The 27,487-nt window shown below is 43.9% G+C and overlaps 1 protein-coding gene across 3 annotated transcripts in view; it reads right to left on the bottom strand.

Moving 5' to 3' along the window:
* BICRAL (BICRA like chromatin remodeling complex associated protein) overlaps window positions 1-27,487 on the bottom strand; it is a 106,490-nt gene that overhangs the window by 7,471 nt on the left and 71,532 nt on the right. For 2 of the 3 annotated variants that reach the window (XM_024983694.2, XM_059880418.1), the window contains 9 exons: window positions 26,751-26,796; window positions 26,234-26,282; window positions 26,077-26,145; window positions 21,594-23,270; window positions 5,635-5,740; window positions 4,702-4,802; window positions 3,014-3,075; window positions 2,290-2,435; window positions 969-1,063 (listed from right to left, as the gene is read on the bottom strand). In XM_024983694.2, coding sequence (XP_024839462.1) covers window positions 969-1,063; window positions 2,290-2,435; window positions 3,014-3,075; window positions 4,702-4,802; window positions 5,635-5,740; window positions 21,594-23,270; window positions 26,077-26,145; window positions 26,234-26,282; window positions 26,751-26,791 — 2,346 coding nt within the window. In that variant the 5' untranslated portion in view covers window positions 26,792-26,796. Of the gene's footprint in view, window positions 1-968; window positions 1,064-2,289; window positions 2,436-3,013; window positions 3,076-4,701; window positions 4,803-5,634; window positions 5,741-21,593; window positions 23,271-26,076; window positions 26,146-26,233; window positions 26,283-26,750; window positions 26,797-27,487 lie in introns of those variants that run through there. The other variant, NM_001205780.1, reaches the window with a different exon arrangement.

The following is a 27,487-nucleotide window of genomic DNA, read 5'->3' as shown; positions in this document are numbered from 1 at the left end:
CAGGAAGCGAAACTACCAAAGCCCACAAACCCGAGAAGCCACTGCAGTGAGAAGCCTGTGCACCACGAGGGAGCAGCCCCCGCCTGCCGCAATGAGAGAGGAGCCCGTACATGGCAACACAGACCTGGCGCAACCGAAAAAATAGCCACTTGTAAGAGACCAGTTTATTAGTCTGTATGATTTTAGAGCTGCTTCTAAAATCTCATAGATTTGGTCTTTCCATCAGTTTCGGAGATAATCTGACTCCTTTCTCTAATTTGCTGTGCTTTAAAATCAATTTTAGTTTCTATTTGGAGGGCTGAAAATGTTCTGGAGTTAGGGAGTGCTGATGGTGGCATAGTCTGTGAACATATTAAAATCCATCAGGTTGTACATTTTAAAATGAAGCATGATTTTTATGACGTTAGTGACCTCTCAACTGAAAACAAAACTAATTTTAACATCTGTCACCTCATCTTTTCAGATATTATTCTGAACAACCTTCAGCAGAAGTGTCACCGGTCCTCTCCTGCCTCTTCCCGTTGATGAGAAGCAGTGGACAGCATCGGAGTACGGGGGGCGGGGGTCAGGGGGTCCTGGTCTGTATCCCAGCTCTGCTAATTACAGAACGAACTTATAGGCTGTATGGCGTTGGGCAAATTACGTAAGCAAGCCCCAAATCCTCACTTGGAACCAGGAAAACAATGGCACACACTGAGAGTGATCAGTCACGGAAAGCACAGCACTTGTATTTGGGTTGGGCAAAAAGTTTGTATGGAAAATATACAGAAAACCCAAACAAACTTTTTGGCCAACCCACAGCTGCTGTTAGTAGTAGGTACAGGTAAAGGTAACTTTTTCTACAATTTTAAGTATCTGCTCCTTTTTAACTATGGTGGGAAAATGTAATTCCTTGAAGTTTTTCTCTCTGAACTAGTAGCTGTGACCTGTGGAGTTTAAGAAACAAACTGGGCTCAGTGGAACTTTACCATGGCATCCTCCAAGAGCAGGCATCTGTACTTGTTAAGCATAGCTTGGGTCCTTTTCAGGAGCTGAGTGGCAACTGTTTCAAATTCACTGTCAACTTTAAAGAGAGAGAGAGAGAAAAACAGTAAGAGAGTGCACACCAACCACTAGGCCCTTCACTCCTCCACTTTCTCTCAGTTTAGCTCTTCCCTGGTTAGACGTGATGCTTCTGCACGGCTTTCCCTTACTGTTCACTGGCATGTGCTCTCAGAAACTCATTTTAATACGAGCTTATTTTAACTCTGATTAGGAAACCAAAAACATAACTCCTTTAAGATCATCTATAAAAGAAAAGCACGAAACACAGAACAGCAGCAAATATCAATGAACAGAGAATCATCTACTAGTTCAGGTGACCGAAGCCTCCACTTCCTTCCAGAGCATGAAAATCTGAAACCACTGAGACAATGAGGTCCTACTGTCTGGGCCGGGCAGACCAGGTTCCCGCAACCACACCAACTAGGCCACGGCTCTCGCAGGTCATGGTCCTGTGGCTCTGTCCTTTGTCTCCAAACGTCTCAGTTTCCACTTCGCTCTTCTCAGAGCCTCCACATCCCTATTTCATGCTGGATGAGGATGAAGAGCACCCTGGCCTTCCCAGGGAAGCTCACAGTGGGCTGATGGCTGTGCTCCCATTAGAGACCCTGGCCAGAAGGACAAGGCTGGGGGCAGCTGAGGGGCTGATTCAAGCAGTGGAGGGCGCCTAACGGGGTCCAGGCTGGGAACGTGGTGGGAAGGAGAGTAGAACTGGGCAGCGTGGCTGAGAGAGGCAGAAGGGCCAGGCATCGGAATGGGCTAAGCTCAAGGCGGGATAAGAGGATGTTACCTCTAAAACGTTTCGCCAGTTTCTAGATGTGGAGCGGTGCCTTAGACTGTCTTTGGAACCACAAAGCTTTTGGAGGGCTACAGTATCTAATTCAAAATGGTGACGCTGACAGCTCAGGGTATGTGTGTACTCAGCCTACACGCCAAGGACTGTGCCTGAATCACTGTGCAGAGCACCTAGACCAGGGCCGTCCCACCTGCAGCCAGAGTCCAGACAATGTTCTGCATTCACTGCCCTCAAACTTGCCCATAAGATGTCCAGACATTTGGGTATCCCTTCCCAGAATGCTGAGAAAAATAAGTCACAATTCTCAACACGGCCTGGGAAACCAAGTAAATTGGGAAGATGGCAGGTCTGCGGTGAAAAAGAGTAATCCAGTGACCATCTGGGGGCAACGAGCTCAGGTTCTCCTGTGGGCCGTGTCCCCAGGAGGCGCTCTGGGGCTCCAGCCTGCTCACCTTTCCTCAGGTCCTCCTCTGTGGGCATGGAGCCCTGGCACACATGGTAGGACAGCAGCCTCTGCACCGCGTCACTGAGTGACCGGAACTGATTTTTGTCAGGTGTCACCGCGTGGGCTTGGTCCCTCTGTAACTGCTGGAGAATGCTGAGAGAGAGAAATTGCCGATGGCTGTGTTGAGTCACGCAAGAAATCTAATCACAATGGTTATTCGCATGCAAAGACAATGAGACACCCAGGGATGTTATCATCTATAGTATAGTTTTATACTCTGTACATCATAGTGGGTTTAGTTTAGTCTGACCCTGAGTTCAGTCTCAAACTTTGACCCTGGCCTCTAAAGCACCATGTTCCCACCAACCATTCAAGTGCGGGTGCTCACACAGACCCTGGCAATGCCTCACCACTGGCCAGCTAAGCTTCTGGTTAACATTTCTGTTCTGAACATAGGGATTTATCAAAGCATGCTTCTCAGAGATCCTGAGGCCAGTCAAAGGGCATGTGGTTGCTCAGAAGACAAAGAACTATTCTTAAGAACAAAAGGGTAAGCAGTAGGCTCAAACTACATTTGATATACATACGGGTGCTAACAAACTATAGGCAAAGCCTTCCGAAGTATACTTTAGAAAACATATAGCATCATGACCTGACGGCTGTTGTCTATTTGTTGAAGGTTAGGAACCTAGAAAAACATTCAAAATGGTTAATTTCCGAAGGGGACTCACAAAGCTCCTTTAGTCAGCTGTTTGGCAGCAGGTCTCTTCTGTCCTCCCGGATGACCATCCACCTGAGGACAAAACACACCTCTTCTTAGTCCCTTCTGTAGAAAACATAGCAGAACACAGTTCCATATAAAGGTCACTGTGGCTGCAGCCTTTTCAGCTCTCTATCAAGAGCACACTCTAAGGATGTAGAACTTGCCATGTTGGAAAGCGAAACGAGGAAGTCCCACAGACCCATGCAGCAAAGCTGCGCTGTGTCAAGATTACAGAAAGCTGTGCTATCAGCTCCTTGAAGGGATTCACTTGTACCTTAAAGCCTGAATTCCTAGCTCCCTCCACAAACGCTTCATCATATTTTAATTTTTTCCTTTGGCCACCTTGTGACCCGTGAAACTTCCCTGACTAGGGATCAAATTCATGCCCCTCTGCAGTAGAAACAGAATCTTAACCTCTGGACAAGCAGGGGAGCCCTTAAATGCTTATTACTGCTTTTTTAATTTGGCTGCACCAGTTCTTAGTTGCAGCATGTGAAATCTAGTTCCCTGACCAGGGATCGATCCCGGGACCCCTGCATTGGAAGCACAGAGTCTTAGCCACTGGATGACCAGAGAAGTCCCTTCATTATATTTTTGAAAAAACAATATTTTAAGTGCCAGCTTCATAAATAGCTGAAAATTCAGTAGGTAGTCCTTAACTCATCTTCTCAGTAGTAAATAAGGAACCAAACACATCTGAGCTCTTGTTACATCTAGTCCAGGTGTGTGACCTAGCAGGGTATTTCTCAGATCACAGTAAGGAACAAATACTCCTCCTGTCAGAACCTGAGAACTGAGCCAGATCCTTCACTGAGCATCCAGGTAGGCCCAGACAATCACAAATTTCATTAGGCTATTAAGTGGTAAAACTGATGGAAAAGAAACTAAGGCCTTAGAAAATGGAAGACAAAAAAATTTGTTTCTTCCTTTTTAGACCAGTGGATGAGTTAAAAGACCATAGAGTCTGATTACTTCATACACTACAACAGGGGGAAAAAATCTCTAGTATAACTAAGAGGAACAGATCTACTTTTGATAAGATAATGGTCATTATCATTCAACAGTAAACTACATTTTTTGAGTGCCTATTATGTGTTGGCTGCTGGTATATTATTATTTTTTGTATTCAGAATCATTTTTATTTTTAAAAGATAAATTTTTGCACTGTTTTATTTTATTTAACAAGTACTTAATATTTTCACATGAATACATTTTCCAAGAAAAATCAGAATGGAATTTTTCAACTAAAATGTAATTCAAAGGCTATAAATTATTCTTTCTTTAAACAAATGTATTAATGTATTACTATATTTTGGGACACATTCTATTTACTTTTGCTCTTGAGGATTAATTTTTTCTTTTTAATTAAACTTTCTGTTTTGGAGTATAGCTGATTAATAATGTTGTGATAGTTCCAGGTGGACAACTGCTGGTATATTATTGATTCCTGAGGAAATCATAGCACTGAAAGCATGTAAGGAAGAGATGCATTCATCCTAGAAACACTGACATTACAAGACCTGGCCCTTGGGGAAGGTCTTCAGCGAGCACCTCTGTGGGCACACAGGGCATCGGGGCTGACTGTGCAGAAGGGGATGTGACGTTTTCTTTCAATCACACTGAACATTAAGAAGAAGCCAGGCAACTGTCTTCTACCTGCACCGTTGGCTGGCCAGGAGGTGATCCAACGACTTTTTCCTGTTGGGGCTGTGTGGTTCCTAAGGACGCTGGTATAACTTTGCTTCCAGAATCCTGTCCTATTAGAATGAACACATGAGACAACGTTCAACAGAAACAGTAAATCAGGCCCAGCAGGTAACCCCTGGAGTCCAATATACACACATTACTGAACTTGCTGAAATAGATTTATCGTGGATGTTGGCTATGAGAAAGGAAAGCAGAAGTACATTTATCTACCAAGGTGCAAAAAGCAGAGGTAAGGGTTATGAAAGATTATTTATGTAATACATAAACACATGCACAAATGGTAATAAATAAAAGCTGTCAATGCTACAGTTTCAAATCATCCAAGGTCTACGGAATAGGCCTCGAGCCGGTGTGATCTGTCAGTACCACCGAACCTCCAAATACTCACAACTTAAGGAAAGGGAGGCCCAAATGGGACTGGCTCTGAGTGTTCACAGTGTCGTCTTTTCTGGTACTTACTGAGCAGTGTGGGTGTTCAAGGCTTTAGAAGCAACGGGAGACATGACCCATGATACTTTCTGTCTCAGAGGGGTGAATTCTAAATACACCTATACAAAGCAACATGAGGACAGCCGCAAAGTCACATGTGCCATATAATACTATTTTCATGTCACTATTTTCAAAATACTAGATTTCACTCTTTCTAAGCAGCACACTTTTTGAACATAATTTAACCGAGGTGTTTTAATTTCTCATTTTTTATATAAAATGATGGCACAGATGCAGCATGGTATATAACTTGGGTGGAAGGGATACAGAAGGCAGGTAGGATCAGAGCAGAGGTGAGGCGGAGTGGAAGAGATGCAGGATGACGGGCATGCAGAGAGTGCCCCCTGGGAAGACGGGCACAGACTGAGGAGAGCTCACGGGGGGACTCCTGACCTGGCAGTGCGGTGCTCAAGAGGCCTGGCATGGGCGCTGGCCTCAGGCCATCTGTGGTCTTGGAAGCAGAAATGGGGGAAGTCTGATTCAAGCTTTTTTTCTGAGCCTGTGAAAAACATGGCCAAGATGGAAAAATTAAATCCATGATAAAAGCTTTAAAAGATCACTTAAAATGCCAACCAAGCCAGTTAATGAGTCTCCTGCATCGCCTTCAGGTTAGATTACAAAACAATTTTCCCTGCCACATTGGAAGAACTGCAAAGAGTACCCTCTAAAGCCTCCAGGCACGCTGAGTCTTCTTGACACCATTCAGGGATGCAGAGTGCATTGACACCAGCTGCTTTCTTGCTCCTGGAACTCCTGTGTCCATGGTACTCAGATGCAGAGCTGAGCCTGGAGCTCAGTTTCTACCCCACAACAGTTTCTAGCTTCAGGAATGCTTTATCACACCTGCAAGGATTATGACCTTGACTATTCAGGGTCTGCAGGAATGCTGAGCACCCGGTCAGGGCCTAAGTGCCAACTCCAAATCTATTGTCAACACTCGCTGTTTGCTGTATAGATGATCTGAAGGACCTCTCACCTCTGCTGTCTGGGAGGTCTTTGGTTCATGAAATGACAGCCTTAGGTGGCAGGTAACTGGGAAATTCAACTGAATATTAGTCCGGGAAAAATATCGCTAGAAAAATTAATCTGATGTTTAAACTGTTATGTGCTTTTCTATAAATAAGGAAGATGAACTGGTGATGTTTAAGGGCTAACAAGTTCTAGCTCTAAAAAAATCTGTTATCTCTATAATGCATTTAAAGTGATAAACAGTTTCTGGGCTTCCTTGGTGGCTCAGTGGTAGAGAATCTGCCTGCAATGCAGGAGACACAAGTTCAATCCCTGGGATGGGAAAATCCCCTGGAGGAAGGCATGGCAACCCACTCCAGTATTCTTGCCTGGAGAATCCCATGGACAGAGGAGCCTGGCAGGCTAGAGTCCATAGGTTTGCAAAGAGCTGGACATGACTGAAGCGGCTGAGCACACACGCACGCACAATATAGGGTGGGTTTCTACACCACACCCAATTTTTAATCCTTTATGTCATTACTATTTCACAGTGCAGTAAGTTTTCAGTTTTTCCTTCAATTTTGTACACCAGCAGATGCTTAGCGTAACCATCTCCATGGGTGATGGCCTGTGACTTTGGCCTAAGGAGAAGTTTCCCACCAACCATTCACATGCGGCCGCTCACAGAACTGGGTAATGCCTGGTCACTAGACAACTAATGCAATTAACTAGATATGTTAATATTTCTGTTCTAAACAGCGAATTATGCTAAACAATGATCTATTTGGCTCCTTTTTCTAATACAAAAATGAAGAGGGATTTGACATCATCCAAGAGAGACTGGAGGAGATCATTACAAAGACGGAAATGGTCACCTTGCTCATCTTTCCATTAGCAGGGAAGCTTGGACCTGCATCTCTTAAGTCTACAGGCAATATTCATACGTTCTTAGTGAGAACACCACAGGGGAGAACCTCCCAGTCTTCACAGAGTTTCCCCTGGCACAGAACCCCACACTCTCCTACCGCAGAGAAGCCACAAGGAGGATGTCCATGTTGCAGGGAGGCCTGCGGCTTTCCTCACAAGTATTTCCAGCAGACAAGCACTAAGGGCCACCATGACCCAGTGGTTAGGACTCTGGACTTTCACTGCTGTGGCCCAGGTTCAACCCCCGGTTGGGGAACTGAGTTCCTACAAGCTGCAAGGTGTGGTCAAAAAAAAAAAAAAGAAAGGAAGGTACTACTTTGGATAAAAAACAGATAAAAGTTGGAAAAATGTGGTCTAACAGGGCAAGGCTATATTCTAGATGGGACTCTGAAATAACGAGATCAACAGATGAGTAGATGAACCAGAAGGAATACGTTCAAATGACCAAAGTCCTCACAGCAGTGCTGCCAGGACACATCTTTGGAATTTCTTTCAATAGGCCTAGTTCACATAAAACAGAAGAATTTCATCCTTATTGCTTAAGAGCATACAACTTTGAAAAACTGAATACGTAAATGGCACTACCCAGCCTGATCTCCCAACTTATTTATCAGTCATGACCCTGAATGACTCTTAGCTATTAAACAGACAAATAAAATTCATGCATACATAAGGAGTAAAACTAGGGAACTCTCCAGTAGTTCAGCGGTTAGGACTCCAAGCTTTCACTGCCGAGGGCTTGGGTTTGATCGCTGGTTGGGTACTAAGACCCCACAAGACGTCCAGCATAGCCAAAACAAAAAAAAAAGTTAAAAAGTACATAAGAAAAGCAAGGAAGAAATCATCATGAAAGTCAGGAGCAGGCTGGGGTTAGGGAGGCACACGGAAGGAGGAGGTGGTCTGTGCGGGTGCTGAGAACAGTCCATTTCTTGAGTTGTTACTTGCACAGGTATTTGTTTATAATTATTTGGTAACTGTACATTTATGTTTTCTTTATTTTCCTAAATGTGTGTGTTTTTTCATAATATAGAAGAGTAACAAGAAAAAAAAATACCCCGAACAATCTAATCTAATGTCAAAGCTGCTTTCCAACTGTGATGTTGCAGAAGACTCTTGAGAATTCCTTGGACAGCAAGGAGATCAAACCAGTCAATCCTAAAGGAAATCAGTCCTGAATACTCATTGGAAGGACTGATGCTGAAGCTGAAGCTCCAATATCTTGGCCACGTGATGCGAACAGCCAACTCACTGGAAAAGACCCTGATGCTGGGAAAGAATGAAGACAAAAGGAGAAGAGGGTGACAGAGAATGAGATGGTTGGATGGCATCACTGACCCAACGGACATGAACTTGGACAAACTCTGGGAGATAGTGACGAACAGGGAGGCCTGGTGTGTTGCAGTCCATGAGGTCGCAAAGAGTGGGACACGACTTAGCGACGGAATGACAATAACAGCAAAGGGAATAAATTGCCGCTGTGTCTGAAAGCAAGGCTGCTCTCTGCAGGATGCCTCTTGTTTGAGCAGGTTCTGGTATGAGTGTTTTACAGGCCTCTTGCCCACCTGAGTTGGGGCTCAACACTGGCATCAGCGCATTTTCATCCTCCAGCTGCTGCCCGTGCCCCTGACTGTGTCCCTCCGCTGGGGACTGGAATGATCTCCCCAGCTGGTGCATGCTGGGTACCATGGAGGTTGGGTGGGCCAGGCTGATGGGAGAATGGCAACCCCCTGGGAATGTGGCTTACACCTCCATTCACCAGGTCTGTATGTTTGGAAAGCTCTGCTGCCCGACAGGCCCGCTCCGTTTCCAGATGTCACTGGTCACTTCCAGTCCTCTGATTTTCCGGGCAGGACTTTTGTCTGGTTCACTACTGAATCCCCAGCACCGGAAGAGGGCCTGACACCACAGCGAGCACAGGGTGAACCGCTGTCAGATGAAAACAAGTGAGTGAATTCCACGGCAGTGTAAGTTACAGGGGTCCCTACTTCCTCCTAGTCCAAAGCTCTCCCTAGCAGCCAACAACTTTCTGCCACTTCCCTCCCAGTTTAGGTTGCCCGCAACTGACAGTCTTTTCCAGAAATAAAATTTATCATTCTGGTCTTTTTTCCCTGAGCTCTAAGGAGAAAACTTTCTCTTGAAATATATTTTCTTTACAATAGAGAAGCTACTGAAGGCTATTTTCTTGCAAACTTGGCTCCAAGAACTCTGCTCACATCAGTGTATGATTTTAACTCTTTAGATCTTGCATTATCTTGATACCATGTGAATACAGAGAAATCCCCCAATGAATCAGAATACAGAATCTATCCCTACCCAGCTCTGTGGTACCCTTTGTAAGAAGCCCACAGCAAACTAGCAAGATTATAAGCATCAGGCGTCTGCTGAATGAGGGAGGCCACTGGGAATCTTCCCAGCCCACGCCCTCCTCTGGGAATTGCCCCCCACTGCCACAGAAATGGGTGGACCCAGCGTGGTGGACACACACAGGGCTAGAGGATGTACAGAGCCAGAATCCAGGGCAGGGGCACCTCTTCTTCCCGTGGAAAGTGCCAACCCTGCCAGTGAGCAGCTTCTCCCTCCTAGGGGTGCCTTTCTTTATTTCGGCTCAGGGCGCACTTTTTCCTAATTTGAACAAAGGCTCTGTACAGAGCAGCAGAGGCCCCATGCGGCTGCTCCCTCAGGTCACCCGTGACTGGCTCCGCTGGTCAAGGCTGACTGAACCACGGGTGGGCCAATCAGATGCTCTTGGAGTTGAGAATGGGGGGAGCGGGTGGGTACCTAAGAGCAGTCATTCTCAAGGGCAGGTTTGTAGCCTAATTGTACCAAGATCACCTTGGACAGCTTCTGAAAGACAAAGTTTTGGGGTTCCATCCACAAAGATGGATTCAGAAATCCAATGTGGCGTTTAGGAATCCTTTATTAAACAAAGCTTTCCAGTGGATTCTGATGTATTCTGAAGGTGGGGAAACCACTGCATTTGCCAGTCTCTGTTTTTCTTTTTTCTCTTTTTCCAGTCTCTGTTAAATGGTTGGCAAATATTGTGACGTTGGCCTGGGCTGGCCACTTGGGGCCAGAAGAGGGAGAGGGGACCGTGAAGGAGAGAGGCAGGCACATGCCATCTTGGAGAGGCCAAAGGAACAGCAGAGAGCCTGGTTCTGACCCTTATAAAGAAGCTGCACTCCATGAGATGTTCTTTTTTGCTAAACAAGTTAGAGTGAGTTTCTGATAGTTGCAACCCAAAGTACCCTGACTAAGACATTTGGGCGTTCACTGTATACACCATACAACGGTAATCAAAGAGGGGGGCTGAAGGATACCACTACAGGCCTTGCCTTCTGAACATTTACCAGCCAAAGAACACCCAGGCGGGCCCAAACCCAGCCCATCAGTGCACCACAGTTACAACAGCCGATCTCAGGCCCTCAGGCCTGACCAGTAACCCTTTCTTTCTCTGGCTAGCTCCCTGCTCATTTTCCACTGAAGGCTATTTCATTGTCTTCAAACCTGTAAGCCAGGTGAGAATTCATTCCACCTTCTACCATCAAAGTATGACCTCACCTGATCCCCAGTCATCCCTTCTCCCTTCCCTGTTACAGTGGGAGAAGCATCTCCCCTTTTTTTTCTACCAAGAATCCCACTGATGCCCTGGAATTCATGTCCTTCTCCTTCCCAAGAGCTTTGGAAAAAAGGTCCAGGCTTTCCTGTATCTTATAAACATCACCCACTGGGCTCCACACATCTGTGGAGCTACTGCAGGGCCAGTTACTGTCATTTTTCTGGGAGCTGCCCATGCTCATCACCACACTCCTCATCTCCCCTCATCTATAATCTGGCTTCTGCACATATCACTCCATGGAAACAAATGTTACCAAGGTCAAAAACTGCCTCCCTGTTGCTAAATATGTCAGAAACATTCCCATCCTGACTTCCACCAGCCCCTCAGTGACACTCAACTCTATGGACCCCAGCTATCCCTGCCTGCTTCATTTTCCTTTCTTAGCTTCCAAACCGCCAAGACCTTTTGGTTTTTTTAGAATATTCTGAATCTCTTTGTCTTTCTGTGTCCACCCCCAAAGTGTTGAAGTGTGTTAGGGTTCTCTTCTGGTCACTCTTCCTTCTCTACTGACACACTCTTCCTGATGCCTTTCCTCCACTCTGGCCGCTTCCATCGTGATATACATGCAAGTAAGTCCCACTTCAGCTGGCATTTCACCCTCTGCTTCAGCATATGGAGCCGTCTCCCATACAACTCCGTTGTCACACAAGCACCTCATCCTTGACAAATATCCTAAACTAAACTCAGAACTTCCCTTCAAACCACGATGTCTTCCCCTGTTCTCTATTTCAGTGAACCTGGGTGTCACAGTCAGGAATCTCGGTTCGGTTCAGTTCAGTTGCTCAGTCGTGTCCAACTCTTTGTGACCCCATGGACTGCAGCACACCAGGCTTCCCTGTCCATCTCCCAGAGCTTTCTCAAACTCATGTCCATCAGGTCAGGGATGCCATCCAACCATCTCATCCTCTGTTGTTCCTTTCTCTCACCTTCAGTTTTTCCCAGCATCAGGGTCTTTTCAAATGAGTCAGTTCTTCACATCAGGTGGGTAAAGTATTGGAGTTTCAGCTTCAGTCCTTTAAGTTTCAGCTTCAGTCCTTTCAATGAATATTAAGGACTGATCTCCTTTAGAATGGTCTGGTTGGATCTCCTCGCAGTCCAAGGGACTCTCAAGAGTCTTCTCCAACACCACAGTTCAAAAGCATCAATTCTTCGGCCCTCAGCTTTCTTTACAATCCAACTCTCACATCCATACTTGACTACTGGAAAAACCAGAGCTTTGACTAAACGGACCTTTGTTGGCAAAGTAATGTTTCTGCCTTTTAATATGTTGTTTAGGTTGGTCACATAGCTTTTCTTCCAAGGAGTAAGCGTCTTTTAATTTCATGGCTGCAGTCACCATCTGCAGCGATTTTGGAGCCCAGAAAAATAAAGTCTCTCACTGTTTCCATGGTTTCCCCCTCTATTTGCCATGAAGTGATGGGACCGGATGCCATGGTCTTAGTTTTCTGCATGTTGAGTTTTAAGCCAGCTTTTTGGTTAAAAAAGTCAGGAATCTGTGTCACCCTTATTCCGCCACTCCAGCCAATCAATCAGAAATCCTGTCTAACCTGCCTCAAATCCATTTCACTTCTTGCCCTTTCTACTGCCGCCCAGGCGGAGTCGGTTTTCACTCTGTCACGCTGAGGCTATGACCCCATGATGGCTCTGTGACACAGCATCAGGGTCCTGTAGGATTTAGTGTCTGCTTACCTTTCCCACCGAAATCTTCATGCCTCACTTGAACCTGTTCTCCTTCCCCACAGAACCACATTCTCTTCCCTCCCCAAGGCCTTGCACTTGCTGATCCTACTGCCGGAACATTCTTGACTTAGACCCTCTCTTGCTGGATAACTTCCTTCTCCCTTGGGAGGGCTCAGTCAGAAACCACTATTTCATGGAAACCTGCCCCATCTGGGTGAGAGGCTCCTTTCTGGAGCCTGGAGCTCCGGGCTGCTCTCACTGGAGCACTGAGAATACTGGCCAGCTTGTCCAGCCCTGCAACAGCCCGTCGTAGCCCTGGGACATGGCCCAGGGCTGGCCCCGCAGGGGCTGATACACTGCTGAATGAATGAATCAACGAAGGAGACAGTACAGCGAGTGATTATACTGGTGGGCAGTATAAACAAACAGTGCAGAGAAGGATCAGTGGATGGGGTGAGAAAGGCTTCACTCTTTTAGAAGTCTGGATGCCCTGATGGAGGGAAAGCCGTCAGGCCAGACAGGAAAGGACATTCAGTGGATACCCATCAGCAGAGGCTTGGGGCTCACGGTGAGTCTGGCCTGTCTGGGGAACCATGAGGGGTCGTGCCTGGCAACCTGAAGAGTTCAGCTTGAGTTCAGCTTAAGGGCTGGGCTGGGGGTTTGTACTTTTCTCCTGTGCAATGAGAAGCTCCCAGATGCTGTGGTTTAGGTCACTGAACAAATGTTTTGGGAAGATGAATGTGATGGAAACCAGACTTTTGGAAGAGGCTGAAGGCAGATTAATCACTCAGACAATGGTGACAGCCACCTAATGACAATACAAATGGGCCTTGGGAACCGTCTACTCATTGGCCCTTCTTCCTGTTCGCACTTTAGAATCACTTGGGGAGCTTTTGAAAAATGCTAATGTCTAGAGCCTTTAATCCAGATCATTTAAGTCAGAATTTATGGGGGTAGCTATATTTTTACAAAGCTCCCCAGATGATCCTATGGCTTGGCTAGGGTTTCCTCATTTTCAAGAGAAAACAAGGGCTCAGAATTTAAGATATGAACTTAGATCACAAAACCAGTCACTGGCAGAAGATGACCTGCAAGTGAGCTCTGATTGCTATACCAACTCTTGTTTTACCCATTATACTGCTGTCCCTCTTAAAGTCTAGCCCCAAGTACGGATGCAGAAAGCAGAGCAATGGGAGGCAGTGTGGTAAGACAGCTAGCAGGTGAAGTCTGCCTTTACAGCAATTCGCCCACGCTCTGAACCTCCAAGTCCTTGACTGCAAAATGGGAACAATAATGCTACCTGTGGCCCCAAGGTATGTACCAGTTGTTAATAATATTATTACTTCCATTGTTATTGGGAAGAATGGATGTGAGACATTCAAAGAAGAATTTGTAGGATTTAGTAACCTATTAAAAGTATAGAAGGAAAAGAAAAAAGCAAGAACATCTAGATTATGAAGTCTGAGTGTCTGAGCATTCAGTGGTTCCATGGTAAGGTAGGCAGGCTGAGCTGGATGCAGAAGGAATTAGGGAGGGGCAAGGATGGCTGGAGACTTCAGTGGTGACCACTCCAGAAATCTCTCACACAAAGCTCTCAGGGAATTTTAGTTAGTTACTTAGTTAGTAGGGGCTTCCCTGGTGGCTCAGAGGTTAAAGGGTCTGCCTGCAATGTGGGAGACCTGGGTTCAATCCCTGGGTTAGGAAGATCCCCTGGAGAAGGAAATGGCAATCCCCTCCAGTAATCTTGCCTGGATCTAAAGAGAGTTGGACTTACTTTGTTTACTTTTGTTTGATAGGCTAAACTCTTGAAAACTGCTTTAATCAGTGATTTGTAAAATATTAATCCACTCATGAGAATCCCAGGGACGGGGGAGCCTGGTGGGCTGCCATCTATGGGGTCGCACAGAGTTGGACACGACTGAAGCGACTTAGCAGCAGCAGCATTCATGAGAAAGCCTAAGTCCTGTAAATGACTCTTTGCGTGAAGAGATTTAAATTCACAGGGCTCCTTAGAGAAATGACTGATTCTAGGTGTGAGGCAAGGAAATCATAAGACACGCCTATAACATCTTGTCCCACAGAGTGCTCAAGGGAGGTGGGGGGCTGACAAAAGCACAGGAGGCACCTTACGCAGCCCTCGCCTCCACTGACCAGACGGGACAATTTAAGCATCAAGAGAATAAGGAAAGCAATAGATTGCAACATTAACTATCAAAGAAAATACACGGTATTTTAGAGAAATACACTAAAAAATTAGAGATGAACTTCTGTGTCTCGATAGCTTCAGAATAACACTGGGCAGGGAAGCCTGAGTCAGGTATGGATAACACAGAAGCAACCACGAGTGGGTAAGCCCTGAAGCTGGTTGAGCATGAGGGTTCAATATACTACCTTGTCTACTTTTGTTCATGTTTGAAGTTCCTCATAGGGACTCCCCTGGTGGCCCAGTGGTTAAGAATCCACCTTGCAATGCAGGGGACATGGGTTCAATCGCTGGTTGGCAACCTAAGATCCCATATGCCGTGAAGCAACTAAGCCCACGGGCATAACTACTGACCCTGTACGCCACAACTGAGTCGGTGCATGGCAACGATAGATCCCACATGATGCAATGAAGATTCTGCATGCCGCAATGAAGACCTGATGCAGCCAAACAAAGTAAATAAGGAAATAAATAAAATAAAATTCCCCAAAATAAGTAGTTTTAAAGTGAATGAAAAAACAAACTATGATGTCAGGACTTCCCTGGTGGTCCAGTGGCTAAGACTGCACACTGCCAACGTAGGGGGGCCTGGGTTCAACCCCTGGTCAGGGAACTAGGTCCCACATGCTGCAACTAAGACCTGGCATAGCCAATTAAATAGATTAAAAAGAAAAAAACAACTATGATTTCATAGTGTTATATGCACACATACACATATATACTGGAGAAGGCAATGGCACCCCACTCCAGCACTCTTGCCTGGACAATCCCATGGACGGAGGAGCCTGGTAGGCTGCGGTCCATGGGGTCGCTAGGAGTCAGACACAACTGAATGACTTCACTTTCTATTTTCACTTTCGTGCATTGGAAAAGGAGATGGCAACCCATTCCAGTGTTCTTGCCTAGAGAATCCCAGGGATGGGGGAGACTGGTGGGCTGCCGTCTATGGGGTCACACAGAGTCGGACTCAACTAAAGTGACTTAGCAGCAGCAGCAGCTCACATATATACACAATGTGAGAAGAAAAGCTCTCTTTTTTGGAAAAATCTCAATCACTAACAGTAGATAGAATAATTAGAAAATCATTTTGCAATCACTAATGTAGTATCTATCAGTGAAGTCAATGGCGAAAGGCTGAGAAACAAGAGGGTCACGTAGTCCCAAACACCGTCCCAGAGATAATGTCCTCCTGTACTGGTGTAAGATACTTTTGAATACCTCGAGGAGAAACCTGGCCAGCGGGGCCACGGGAACCAAGTGATCACCCATAAAGGGACAAACAAACATTGTATGCCAGCCGCTTGGCCAGGATCTAATCATGAGGAAACAGTCAGTCAGTGCTCTGAGGGCCACCCTTGAAACAACCGACCCAGGCTGCTATAGCCTAAAGAGACGTGACAGTAAGTGCTCAGTGCTTTCCAGAGTGAGGCATTGTCCTAAAGGGCCTTACTGGCTCAACAGGAAGAAATCTGATATAATGTTATTATACAAATGTTAAATTTCCTGGGCATGATAGTGATACTGAGGTTGTGTTGAAGAGAGTCTTTGTTTTTGGGAGATACTTGCTAAAGAATTTAGTGGTCAAGGCTCATGCCATTTTGCAACTTACTTTCAAATAGTTCAGAGGAAAGTGTGTGTGTGTATGTCTGTGTTTGGAGAGAGAACCAGAGACATCCAGACACAAACAGAACAAATGCTATAAAACATAAACAAGCAGTGGATCTCGGTGCAGAGGTTCACTGTACTCTCCCAACTTTCCTGTGGTTTTGAAAGTTTTCATAAAAGAAAAAGTGGGGCGGGGACTTAAGTTCACTCTTTAAGAAGCTGGTTAAACTAGAGGCAGCTGGGTGGCGGGCGACAGGAGGAAGGAAATTTTTCACTGTCGTACACAACTTTCTGTACCTTTTGAATTTTGAACCAAGTAAGTGTATTATCGATGGCAAAAAAAATACAGTTTATATTTAAGACTCGTTTAATATTAACACTTTATAGTATCAAAACTTGCTAAATGAAATTTCCCCAAGTAGATAAACATTGAAGGCCCTTGATAATGGTATTTTTGTTCCTTACAATGTTCTATAAGGTAATTTATACAGAAATTATAAAGTACAAGAGTCACTGTCCTTCTGGATTTCCTGGGAGTGTAAATGTTAGATGGCACCTCAACACTACTTTCCCAGCTTGTGCAGCCTCCGAGGTTATGTCCTCCTTATTCCACAATACCTGACATTTTAACTGTTCTGGAAAACCTAGAGCAGAACACATGGGGTATAATGCAAGATTTAGTTCCCAAGATTCTTTGACATTAAAGTCACAAAAAATTACTCTGGAGCTGCTGGAATATGCCTCTTGTTACCTTTGGATAATTGAAACTTTGGGGAGTTAGAGAGAGAGATTTTCCCCCCCTTCATTGAAGCATTATTGAAAAAAATGAAAAAGAAAGGAAATGACCATGCTGTGGCTGATTATGTATAATTAATTATAATAAACATAAAGTAGACCAATATATACAGATATCATGAGACCCTCAAGTTATCTAATTAAGTAAAAATGGGTATGGTATCAGGTACGGTGTGTTGCAGAGTTAAGTGTATATGTGACGTGTGCTGGATATGCAAAGGATGTCTCTGGGGGAAGAGAAAGAGAAAGAACACAGAAACACTGGTGGCCTCTGGTAGGGAAATCTGGAAGAGGAGGGTTTACTTTTCATTCTAAGCTATTTTGGAACTGTTTCTAATTTTTACCAATGGGAAGTTTTACTTTTAAAAAAAATGCATCAATATGTTGATAAATGCTTTCCAGGTATCACCTCCTCTACATGAGTAAATTTTTTAAATTAGAAGAAAACAGAGTATCTGTAATTCCATCACCCAAGGAACAGCTGTTAATGGAGTAGTACATTTCCTTTTAATCAAGTTTCTGAGTGTTTGGTAAGCAAGAGGGTTTTCTATTTTCTAGTTCACCATATTGTCTTTCATCATTTTTCTAAAATAGAAAGCAAACTGCTTATTAACTATTTTACAGTTAAATGTACATTTTAAATATTTCATGTTTAAATGTGCACTTAAAATGATTTTATAAGTGAAATTCACTCAGTCGTGTTTGACTCTTTGCGACCCATGGACTATACAGTCCATGGAATTACCCAGGCCAGAATACAGGAGTGGGTAGCCTTTCCCTTCTCCAGGGATCTTCCCAACCCAGGGATTGAACCCAGGTCTCCTGCATTGCAGGCAGACACTTTACCCTCTGAGACACCAGGGAAGCCCATGAATTAGTGATTATAAAACTATTTTCCATGTATTCTAGGATTGGGCAAATAAGCAAATATATTATGGGGCAGGCTTTTTCACTATTAGAAAGGGAAGGGAAAGGGAAGTCGCTCAGTCGTGTCCGACTCTTTGTGACCCCATGGACTGCAGCCTACCAGGCTCCTCCGTCCGTGGGATTTTCCAGGCAAGAGTACTGGAGTGGGGTGCCATTGCCTTCTCCAATTAGAAAAGGGAGTGACAAATATGGAAAAGGACACTTGAATAATGAATCTGGTGGTCCTGGATTAGAATTGAAGTATCAATATGAACTCTCTGTTTTTAATATAGATATATAGATAATAGACAGCTACAGATGTTGTGTATGTGTAGATATATATAAGTCCCAATTGCGACAACGTCAGTAGCAGTGAATACGTAGTGCTCAGATCCTGGCTTCTAAGTATTGTTCTCCACTAGAAAGAACAAGGCCCCTAAAATGGTTGAATTCCAGGGCAGGGGCAGGAAAGTGAAAGATGAACATGCAACATCATGTTTTCCCAGAAATTAAAAGGCAGTGCTCAAAGCACAATGGAAACATGTCAGAGGGACCAGCGGCTAATTTGGAGGGGCGCTCAATGGCCATCAAATCAACCTGAGTGGAACTTCCCTGGTGCTCTAGTAGTTAGGACTCTGCGCTGCCAAAGCAGGGGATGCGGGTTTAACCCCTGGGCAGGGAACTAAGATCCCACATGCCATGCACCCAAAAATTAAATAAACATATAAACCCCAACAAACCTAAGCATCAAAATGAAATTAAAAAAAAAAAGAGCATATGATCTCAAGTTTCATGTTAAAAAATAATTTTAAAAAATCAATTTGAGCATCAAAATAAATGACTGCAACAATTTTTAACCCATTAAATAAGATAAAAATCTATGAGTCTATACTGATAGAATTTGTAAAAGGGAGAAACAGGAAAGCTCTTCCTTAGAGCAGAATGCTAAAAATTAAGGTAGAATAAACTTGATGGAATTAGAAAGTCTCTATGTGGTGACCATCACAGTAACAGCTGACTGAGTAATAACTGATTCAGTCGGGAATTATCAATGGAAGCTTAAACTAGTTCAAGTTTGACAAGAAACTATATCTACATCATCTCAATGTAGCTCCCCAAAGAAGCCTGTTAATGACATATCAGAAACCACATGAAGCAGACCCCACCTTAAGCAAGTGCTCAAAGTTGACATGACCAGGAATGGGACGAGTCCACCTCAGGAGGACACATACACCACTTTTGTGGCAATCCTATCAAAAATGTGTTGTTGTTTAGTTGTTCAGTTGAGTCTGACTCTTTGCGACCCCATATACTACAACCCACCAGCCTCCTCTGTCCATGGGATTTCCCAGGCAAGTATACCAGAGTGGGTTGCTGTTTCCTTCTCCAGGGGATCTTCCTGAACCAGGGATCAAATGCACATCTACTGCACTGGCAGGCAGATTCTTTACTGCTAAGCCACCAGGGAAGGCCACCAAAAATGTATAACCTGAATTTCACCATGAGGAAACATGAGAGAAACTCTAACTAAGGGACACTCAATAAAATAATTGATTAGTACTCTTCAAAAAGTCAAGGTCATAAAAAATGAAGAAACTATTTCAGATTTAAAGACATGACAACAGAATTAGGCAGTGATCCTAGGTTGCATCCTGGACCATAAAAACAAAACAAAACATATTTTATTCTCTCTTGCCATAAGGGACATTATTGGGAAAATGAGCTACACAGAATAAAGTATATAGATTTAATAGTAACATTGTAATAATGCTGACTTCTTGGTTTTGATAACAGTACTGTGGTTATGTAGCGGAATGCTCCTGACTTCAAGAAATAAATCTGTTGAGACTGAAGTACGTAGGGGTCAAGAGGCATCATGCCTGCAATTTACTCTTCAAAACTTTACGTGTGTGTTTGTGTATGTGTGTGTGTGAAATAGAGAGAGAGAAGAATAAAACAAATGGAGTAAAAAGTTAACATTTGGAGAATCTTGCTGAAGCGCACACGAAAATTCTGTACACATTCTTACAACTCTAGTTTTTCTGTAAGTCTGACATTATTTCAAAACACACAGAGGGACTTCCCTGGTGGTTCAATGGCTAATATTCCTCGCTCCCAAAGCAGAGGTCCTGGGTTTGATCCTTGTTCAGAGAACTAGATCCCACAGGTCACAACTAAGATCGAAGATCTGGCATGCCACAATTAAGACGTGGGACAGCCAAATATATGTAAATAAAATTTAACAAACAAAACACACAAACAGTTTTGATACCAAAAGTGTACACTGAACATCCTTAATCATAAATAATCTTTGTTTCCTTAGGATTCTTAATGGAATTACTAAGTCAAAGGTATACAGTTTAAAAAATATTGACCTACGTGGTAGAGAGAAGTTTTTGAGTTCTTCTAAACATGGAGGAGAAAGGCAGGGAAAATGGAGGAGTTGAGAGGGTATACCACAGCGGGCAGGTGGGATATGGAACTGGAGCTAGAGAACATTCTCAATGTGCGAGAGCCAAAAGCCAGAGGAGTTCAGGGACTGGCAGATGGGGTGAGGGACCACCGCTGGCAAATGTCTGAAACGCTTTTCAGGAACATCATCTTCACATGGTGTAACTGACTTCCTGGTCGTTCACCTGCACAGCAGCCTGGTAAGAACAGGCTCAGGTACTTGGTCCAATCCAGTGCCCTGGATCCTTCCCTCTGTATGCATCCCTCTGTGCAGGCCAGTTACCCGCTGCTGAGTCTCAGTGGGTCCCTGAGCCTTTCCAGTTGGCACCCAAGAAACAGCCATGACTTCTCTACCCAGTCCATAGTCATAGGACCCAGTGGCTTCTATATGATGCAAGTGGGAGTGAAGCCAAAGTATTAGTCACTCACTCGTGTCTGACTCTGTGACCCCATGGACTGTAACCTGTCAGGCTCCTCTGCCCATAGAATTCTCCAGGCAAGAATACTGGACTGGGTTGCCATTCCCTTCTCCAGTGGATCTTTTCAACCCAGGGATTGACCCTGGGTCTCCCACACTGCAGGAAGATTCTTTACTGTCTGATCCACCAGGGAAGCCCCATGATGTAAGTAAATAATCTGAAATAATCTTTCCTTTTAAATGCCTATAACACATTCCATCAAATATATGTATTAATATTGGCTCTTTGATCCCCTGGAGGAGGAAAATGACAACCCACTCCAGTATTCTGGCTTGAAAAATCCAGACAGAGGAGCCTGGCTGACTAACAGTCCGGGTTGCAAAGAGTTGGACACAATGAGCTAAGCACACACTGAGTATTTGCCACTTGCCAGGGACCATGCTAAGCGCTTTATACAGATTATCTCATTTACCTTTCTCAATAACTATGTGGGATGGTAGTATTATTAATATAAAGTCTATTATACAGATGGAAAAACTTAAGTCTAGAGAGGTTAGTTAAGGTAAGACTTGTTCCCAGTCATACAGCCTAGATTCAAATCCATGAAGTCTCCACCCTAAACCACAATGCTATGCGGGATAGAACATTTTAACTAAGAAGAAAAAAGGCAATCAATCGTAAGTTGAACATCTTCAGATAATAAATTGGGAACCTAGGATGAAAATTATATTCTTTACAAATACACATTCCATTCTTCCATTCCATAATCACCCAAGCATTTGTTTGATAAAGGGAACATTACCTGACAGAAGAACTGCTGCTGGCTTCCCACTCCAGGCGTGTTGCTGAAGGTGCTGGTAGACTTGGAAGAAGGAACTGGAAGACGATGGGACACACTGACCGGTCCTGGAGTCCTGTTTGGCTGGGTCAGCTGATCTCCTGTAAAGTTTGATCCTGATGCACCAGACTGAACCGCAGACCCAAGACTAGGATGGGCAGTGCTGGATGAACTAACAGGGAACCGACTAGGTCCTGCCATGCTTGTCACCGAGGGCATGGTGGTGAAGCCAGGTCTTCCTTGGGAGACGCTGCTCTGCCCAGGGGACAGGTGCAAGACAGTGGGTGATGCCTGCTGCAAAGGCACCTGTCCACCGACGATCTGAGGGGAGGCGTGGTTGACAATCACCGGGCTTCCGGAGGCGGCGAATGTCTGCCCAGACACTAACTGGACGGCGGCACTCTGGTTGTTCAGCATCTGTCCAGAATATGGTTGGTTGGTCCTGAGCATGTTGGAAGAGTTTCTGTTCAACATGACATGCTCTGAGGCCACCTGGCCGGAAATGAGCTGAGAGGGCTGAGTCTGAAGAAGCTGCCCATTGATGGTCTGGACATGGTGTACCGAGTTGGAACTGACAGAAAGGCTTGTAGGTATGAGGAACTGACTCTGGGGTGTGTGAGGCTGGCCCATGGGAGAATGAATAACGATACTGCCCCCGGCGCTGCTCACGGACTGCGAGGTGACGGGCTTCCTTGTGTTCTGTTGGTTTACGATGTTCACGGACATGTGCGGACCAACCACTGAGCCCTGGGGTGAGCTTGCAGAGGCGAACGAGATCCCTTGCTGAACATGGTGCTGTTGTATTCCCAAGTTGTTCACATTGTATGTGTTTTGCTGACCCATCTGGATAGGCTTTGGCTGGATATTAACTGGGACTTTATTTGAATTTGGTGCAAGACCCCTTTGTATGATGATGTTATGCACAGGTAAAGATGTTTGGAAATTTGTGCTGTTAAACGGAACGGTAACAGGCTGTGCTACTGGGCTGGAACTGGAGTTCCCAAACAAGGAGTTGCCATTAGGAGTCTGTCTGTGAACAAGAAGCCCTCCACTCACATTTGAGGGGGCTTGCTGCCCACTACCCTTTAGTATAATTTGTGATCCATCTAGGTTATTAATAGTCATCATGGAAGGTTGATTACCAAATGACCCAATTAACTGTATTTGTCCAGAACCACTAATCTGGCTGCTATTAGACAGATGCTGGCTGGGCACACTGATCCCCACGTGGTGCATAAAGCCATGGTGCACACCCACTGTATTGCTTGCAAACGAGGTGCCAACAGGCACATGAGTCACCCCTATAGGCTGCAGTGTCTGACCTGAGTAATTAGAAACATTAGAAGCCTGAGTAAAGGATGCTGATGAAGAGGGATGAAGCTGAGCTTGTGCAAACTGTTGGCTTGAACCTATACTGGCGTCCAGATATGCCTCTTCTGCCAACGTCTGTTCAGTGATATTGGCCTCCTGCAAGGATTTCTGAAGAATGTCAAAAGGTTGGTCCTCACTGAGATCAGGAAGAGGAGAAGACTCAAGTTCATCTTCGAGAAACTGAAGGCTACTTGAAAGTGGCAGTCCATCACTGGGCCCTTCTCCAAGCTGGCTGCTTACAGCTTTGAGGGCTGACTTAGGATCAGCATTCTAAAAAGATAAGTGGGAGGTTACACGGCGTATCTCACCTCTGAGAGAGACTCTTAGACAAAAAACGAATCTCACTTTTGAATATGAATAAAGCATAACAGTCTGCTTTTTAGACTCAACTCTCCAAACTGCTCATCTTATTCTGATACTTGATTTCCTTAGTAATGATGTTTAAGGTTTTTTTTTTCCTTTTTTGGTAAGTATAAGCATTCATTGCTCTGGTAAATTATTTTATAGGGAACAGATCAATAATGCAAACATACTCATGGCTACCTGAGTAGCTTTATTCTTTGAGACAGTGGCACAGGCATTATTTTTCAGGATTGTTCCCAAGTCCAAAGCCTGAATGGGACTCAGCCTAGGGTATGTGTGTATCCAGGAGACAGCAGTGTCTAGTTCTTTGTACCACAGGAGGAGACGTGAATTTTGGGAGTTCTGAGTGTGGTTCTACTAGATGTCCAGAAGGTATCCCAGATTCAGCCTTGACTTTCAAGGTTTCTCAGAACTCCCCTAGTTCTAACCTGTCCCAATCCAGGCAAGATCAGTCTGGATGAAAAGAAGCTTCCCATGTGAAATGAGTGAATGCGCATTTGATTTCTTAGAAGTAATCAGCTCATTATGATGCTTTAAAAACTCTATCAGTGTCCTATTCAAGAGCAAAAGTTGGTCACCATTTGTCAAGTGCTCACTTGTGCATTAGTGTCTGTCCGTAATGAGTCCTTAAGGTCTGGGCATTCCAATTAGAGACAACAAAACAGGCATATGTAGAGAACCGAACACAGTTACTGATAAATCAGAGACACTCCACTGGGCCAGAAGTTTATCATGGGATACGACAAGGTTATAAAAGAAAAAAAAATGAAATCAATAGTTATTTAACACAGGTGAAGGCAATGTGAATATACTTAACACTACCAAACTGTATACTTAAAAATGGTTAGGATGGTAAACTGGTTATATATATTGTAACATAATTAAAAATTTTTAAAGGTGAAGAAAAACATTTAAAACTAGATCAAGCAAGAATAAACAGTCCAGGGATTCCTTGGTGGTCCAGCAGTTAGGACCTGGTATTTTCACTGCCAGGACCTGGGTTCAATCCCTGGCTGGGGAACTAAGATTCTACAAGCTGCACAGTGTGATTGAAAAAAAAAAAAAAGAAGAAGAAGAATGAACAGTCCAGTTTTCAAAACCCTAGAAATTCTCAGCCATAGGCTAGTAAGGTATGGTGTTCTGGGGGCTAGAAGACGGGAAGAACCAGGTAGAAAAGCAAGACTGGTTCACCTGACACCCAATTAGAACTTGAAGTCATTTGAAAGGAAGTGGAGCAAGGCCGCTGAAACCAAGGAGGTGTGTTTGCTTGTTTCTGCAGAGAAAGGTCAAGGCGACAGTGGATTATCTCCTGAGTGGTGAGACATGGTAATGTTTTCACAGTGCACAAACTAACCGACCATGGGTTTAAAATTTCATAGTTTTCAAAGCTTTTAAAATATTTCTACTGCCATGACATAATCCAAGTTCCCCCAAAATCCACCCTGAATGAAGAAGCCTGAAGAGTTAGAATCATACTCACACGGAAGGGGGAGAGCTGGTGAGTAAACATCAGCAGTGTCGGAAACAGGCTAAATACCTCCTTTATGGGCTATAGGCATGCATGCAGTTACTGCCCATGCAGAATGAATTTCAGAAATGCTACTGATTCACAAGCCTTACAGGAGACAGTGTTGTGACTTTAAAGCTACCTCTAGCATGTGGAGGAGTCTTACATGTTATGATCTAACATACTTTGTACACACTCAAATACGTTAAAGAACTGTACGTTTCCAAGAACTTTCTAAATGCTACACCAATGGTACTCCATATTATGGATGAAGAAAATAAAGACCCTGATGATGACAACAAGTTGACATTAACTGAACAGTGTGCCCATGGACTAGTTCCATTCATCTTAACCAGTCTATGAAGTAGAGTTATCATTCTCCTGGATTAACAAATTAAGAACCTGAGGCTCACAGAGATTTAGTGATATAAGCAAGGTTACAGAGCTAGAAAGTGGCAGAGCAAGGATTCAAACTTGGGCAGTGGGACTCTGGACTATCATCCGTGGAGAACAAAGCAGTTAAAAGATTAAAGTAACATGGGCTTAAACACAGCCATCTGGATACAGTTTCCAGGCAGAACTCACCTGTCCCCCAGGTCAGATTTCTTGTCTAGATGCTCCTAGAGTTTAAGGACCTGCACCCTGGAAGCTGGTGGCCTGGGTTCAGTTCCAAGCTCTGCAACTCCTGGCTGTGTAATACTCGGTAAGTACCAACCTTCAGTTCCCTCATCTTCAAATATGGATACTAATAGAACCTACTACACTTCATGGAATTATTGTAAGGGTTAGTGGGGTTGATATTTGTTAAGCTCGTAGTGCCAAGAACATACTGAGTGCTTAATAGGTGTCAGTTACTATGATATTTTTCCTCGTTTAAGATGAAAAGGATAAGAACATAACCATAATTCAGAAGGATTTTTTCTTAAAGCTTATGTAACAGTGTTCAAAAGCCTCTAAGTTTTTCAGGTTATGTGTCCCTGGTATTTTAGAAAGAAAATTGAAAGCTTAGGAAAATAGTAAAGTAAAAATCTTAATAGGCTAAGTTAAAAGTAGAAACTGTCAACATAATTCAATAGATTTTCCTCTTGTGGCAACTGCAAAAGACGAAGTGAGGATTCCCATCATGATCCAAAAGCAATTATAGCTTCCAGTCACCAGGCATCAATGAGACAGAAACACCTGATCACTGCAGTTTCCAATACTCACACTAGAGTTGGCGAAAATCGAATTTGAATTGGCTGCAGAATATCCTGCGTTAGTCAAGTCCTCATTGCTCTGCAAGGTACAAATTCAAAAAAATGATCACTTAGACTGTAAAAGAAGAAGCAAAATGTACGACTGTGACAGCCTGAGTATTACTCACCGATTTATTACTAGGTCCATGTAGAAAATAGTTCAATGCTTGTGGGTCTCTAGAAAACAACAACCAAACAGAGACAACAGCAAATGAATACATTACTTATACTTAGGGTTCCTCTTTACTAGGGTAAAAAGAAAATGACGTATTAGCTCAAGTAGAATCCTCTCCTTGCTTTAAAACTATTAAAAGTTTTTGTTCGTTTTGTTTTGTTGTCATTCCATTTCCTATTAGCACTCATTTCGGCCTCCTAGGGTTTCTTAGAAAATAAATTTAATAAAGGATTACCTAATGATGACTCCTATGTTAATCCATGTCACTCTGTCCTCCTACTCTACCTATATATACCTATAGGTAGGTATACTATACTTATCTACTATACCTATATATATCTACTATACCTATGATGATTACTTAATTTTTATTTAAAAAACCCACTTGGTCTCAATGTGCTTATTAGGTTGTTTCAGTACAGCAGACCTCACACACTCAATTCACCCCAATCCCGGAATAAGCATCTTACCCAATAAGATCAAGGAGACACGAGTCGTCATCATCATCCATGACAACTATAAAGAAAAGGAATAAGAAAGCACTGTTTCAGCAGAGCAGATTAAAGCCACCAGCATCAACGCAACACAAAAATATACCTTATACTTTCCTAGATAAATAACTGTAATTCCTGTGCATTTCCCGCTAATTGCTTATTATGAATGTGATTTTAAAATTTTTGTGGTCATTCAAGAGATCAAGTATTCAATTTAAATTGTTTTTATTGAACACAAATCCTTAACTTACAAGTTAAAAAGGAATCCAGACAAATCTAAGGGGGTTGGCAGCAACCTTTCACATGCAATTCCCCAAAGAGGCAGTAAACCAGGAACAGTAACTTCCTCAAAAAATATAGTCAACAAGAGGAGCAATCACAGTTTTGTTTTTAAAAAAATCCCGTGCATACAGAGGTCTTTGAATTTTGTGACTAGATGTTTCCAAACCTGGTAAGCAATCTGGATTTCTAGCCATATTTTAGCTATCTTTAGGAAAACAGAAAAGTCAATTCTCCCTACTTTTTGAGACAGAAGAGGCACCACTGCCCCAGGCAGTACTGTGACAGGCTTTGCACTGAAGGTCCCAAGTTCCTCCCTCCGCAGCAGCAATGCCAACTGTTCAGTTGTAAACAGTGTACATCCTAACCCTAGAATCTTTAAAGTAGAAACTCTCAACTCCCAGTTCACCGCAGCTCTAAGCCCAAAGCTCCCT

The sequence above is a fragment of the Bos taurus genome, chromosome 23 (genome assembly GCF_002263795.3).
Source record: "Bos taurus isolate L1 Dominette 01449 registration number 42190680 breed Hereford chromosome 23, ARS-UCD2.0, whole genome shotgun sequence".
Classification (NCBI taxonomy): domain Eukaryota; kingdom Metazoa; phylum Chordata; class Mammalia; order Artiodactyla; family Bovidae; genus Bos; species Bos taurus.
This window is presented reverse-complemented; position numbering and strand designations above follow the sequence as displayed.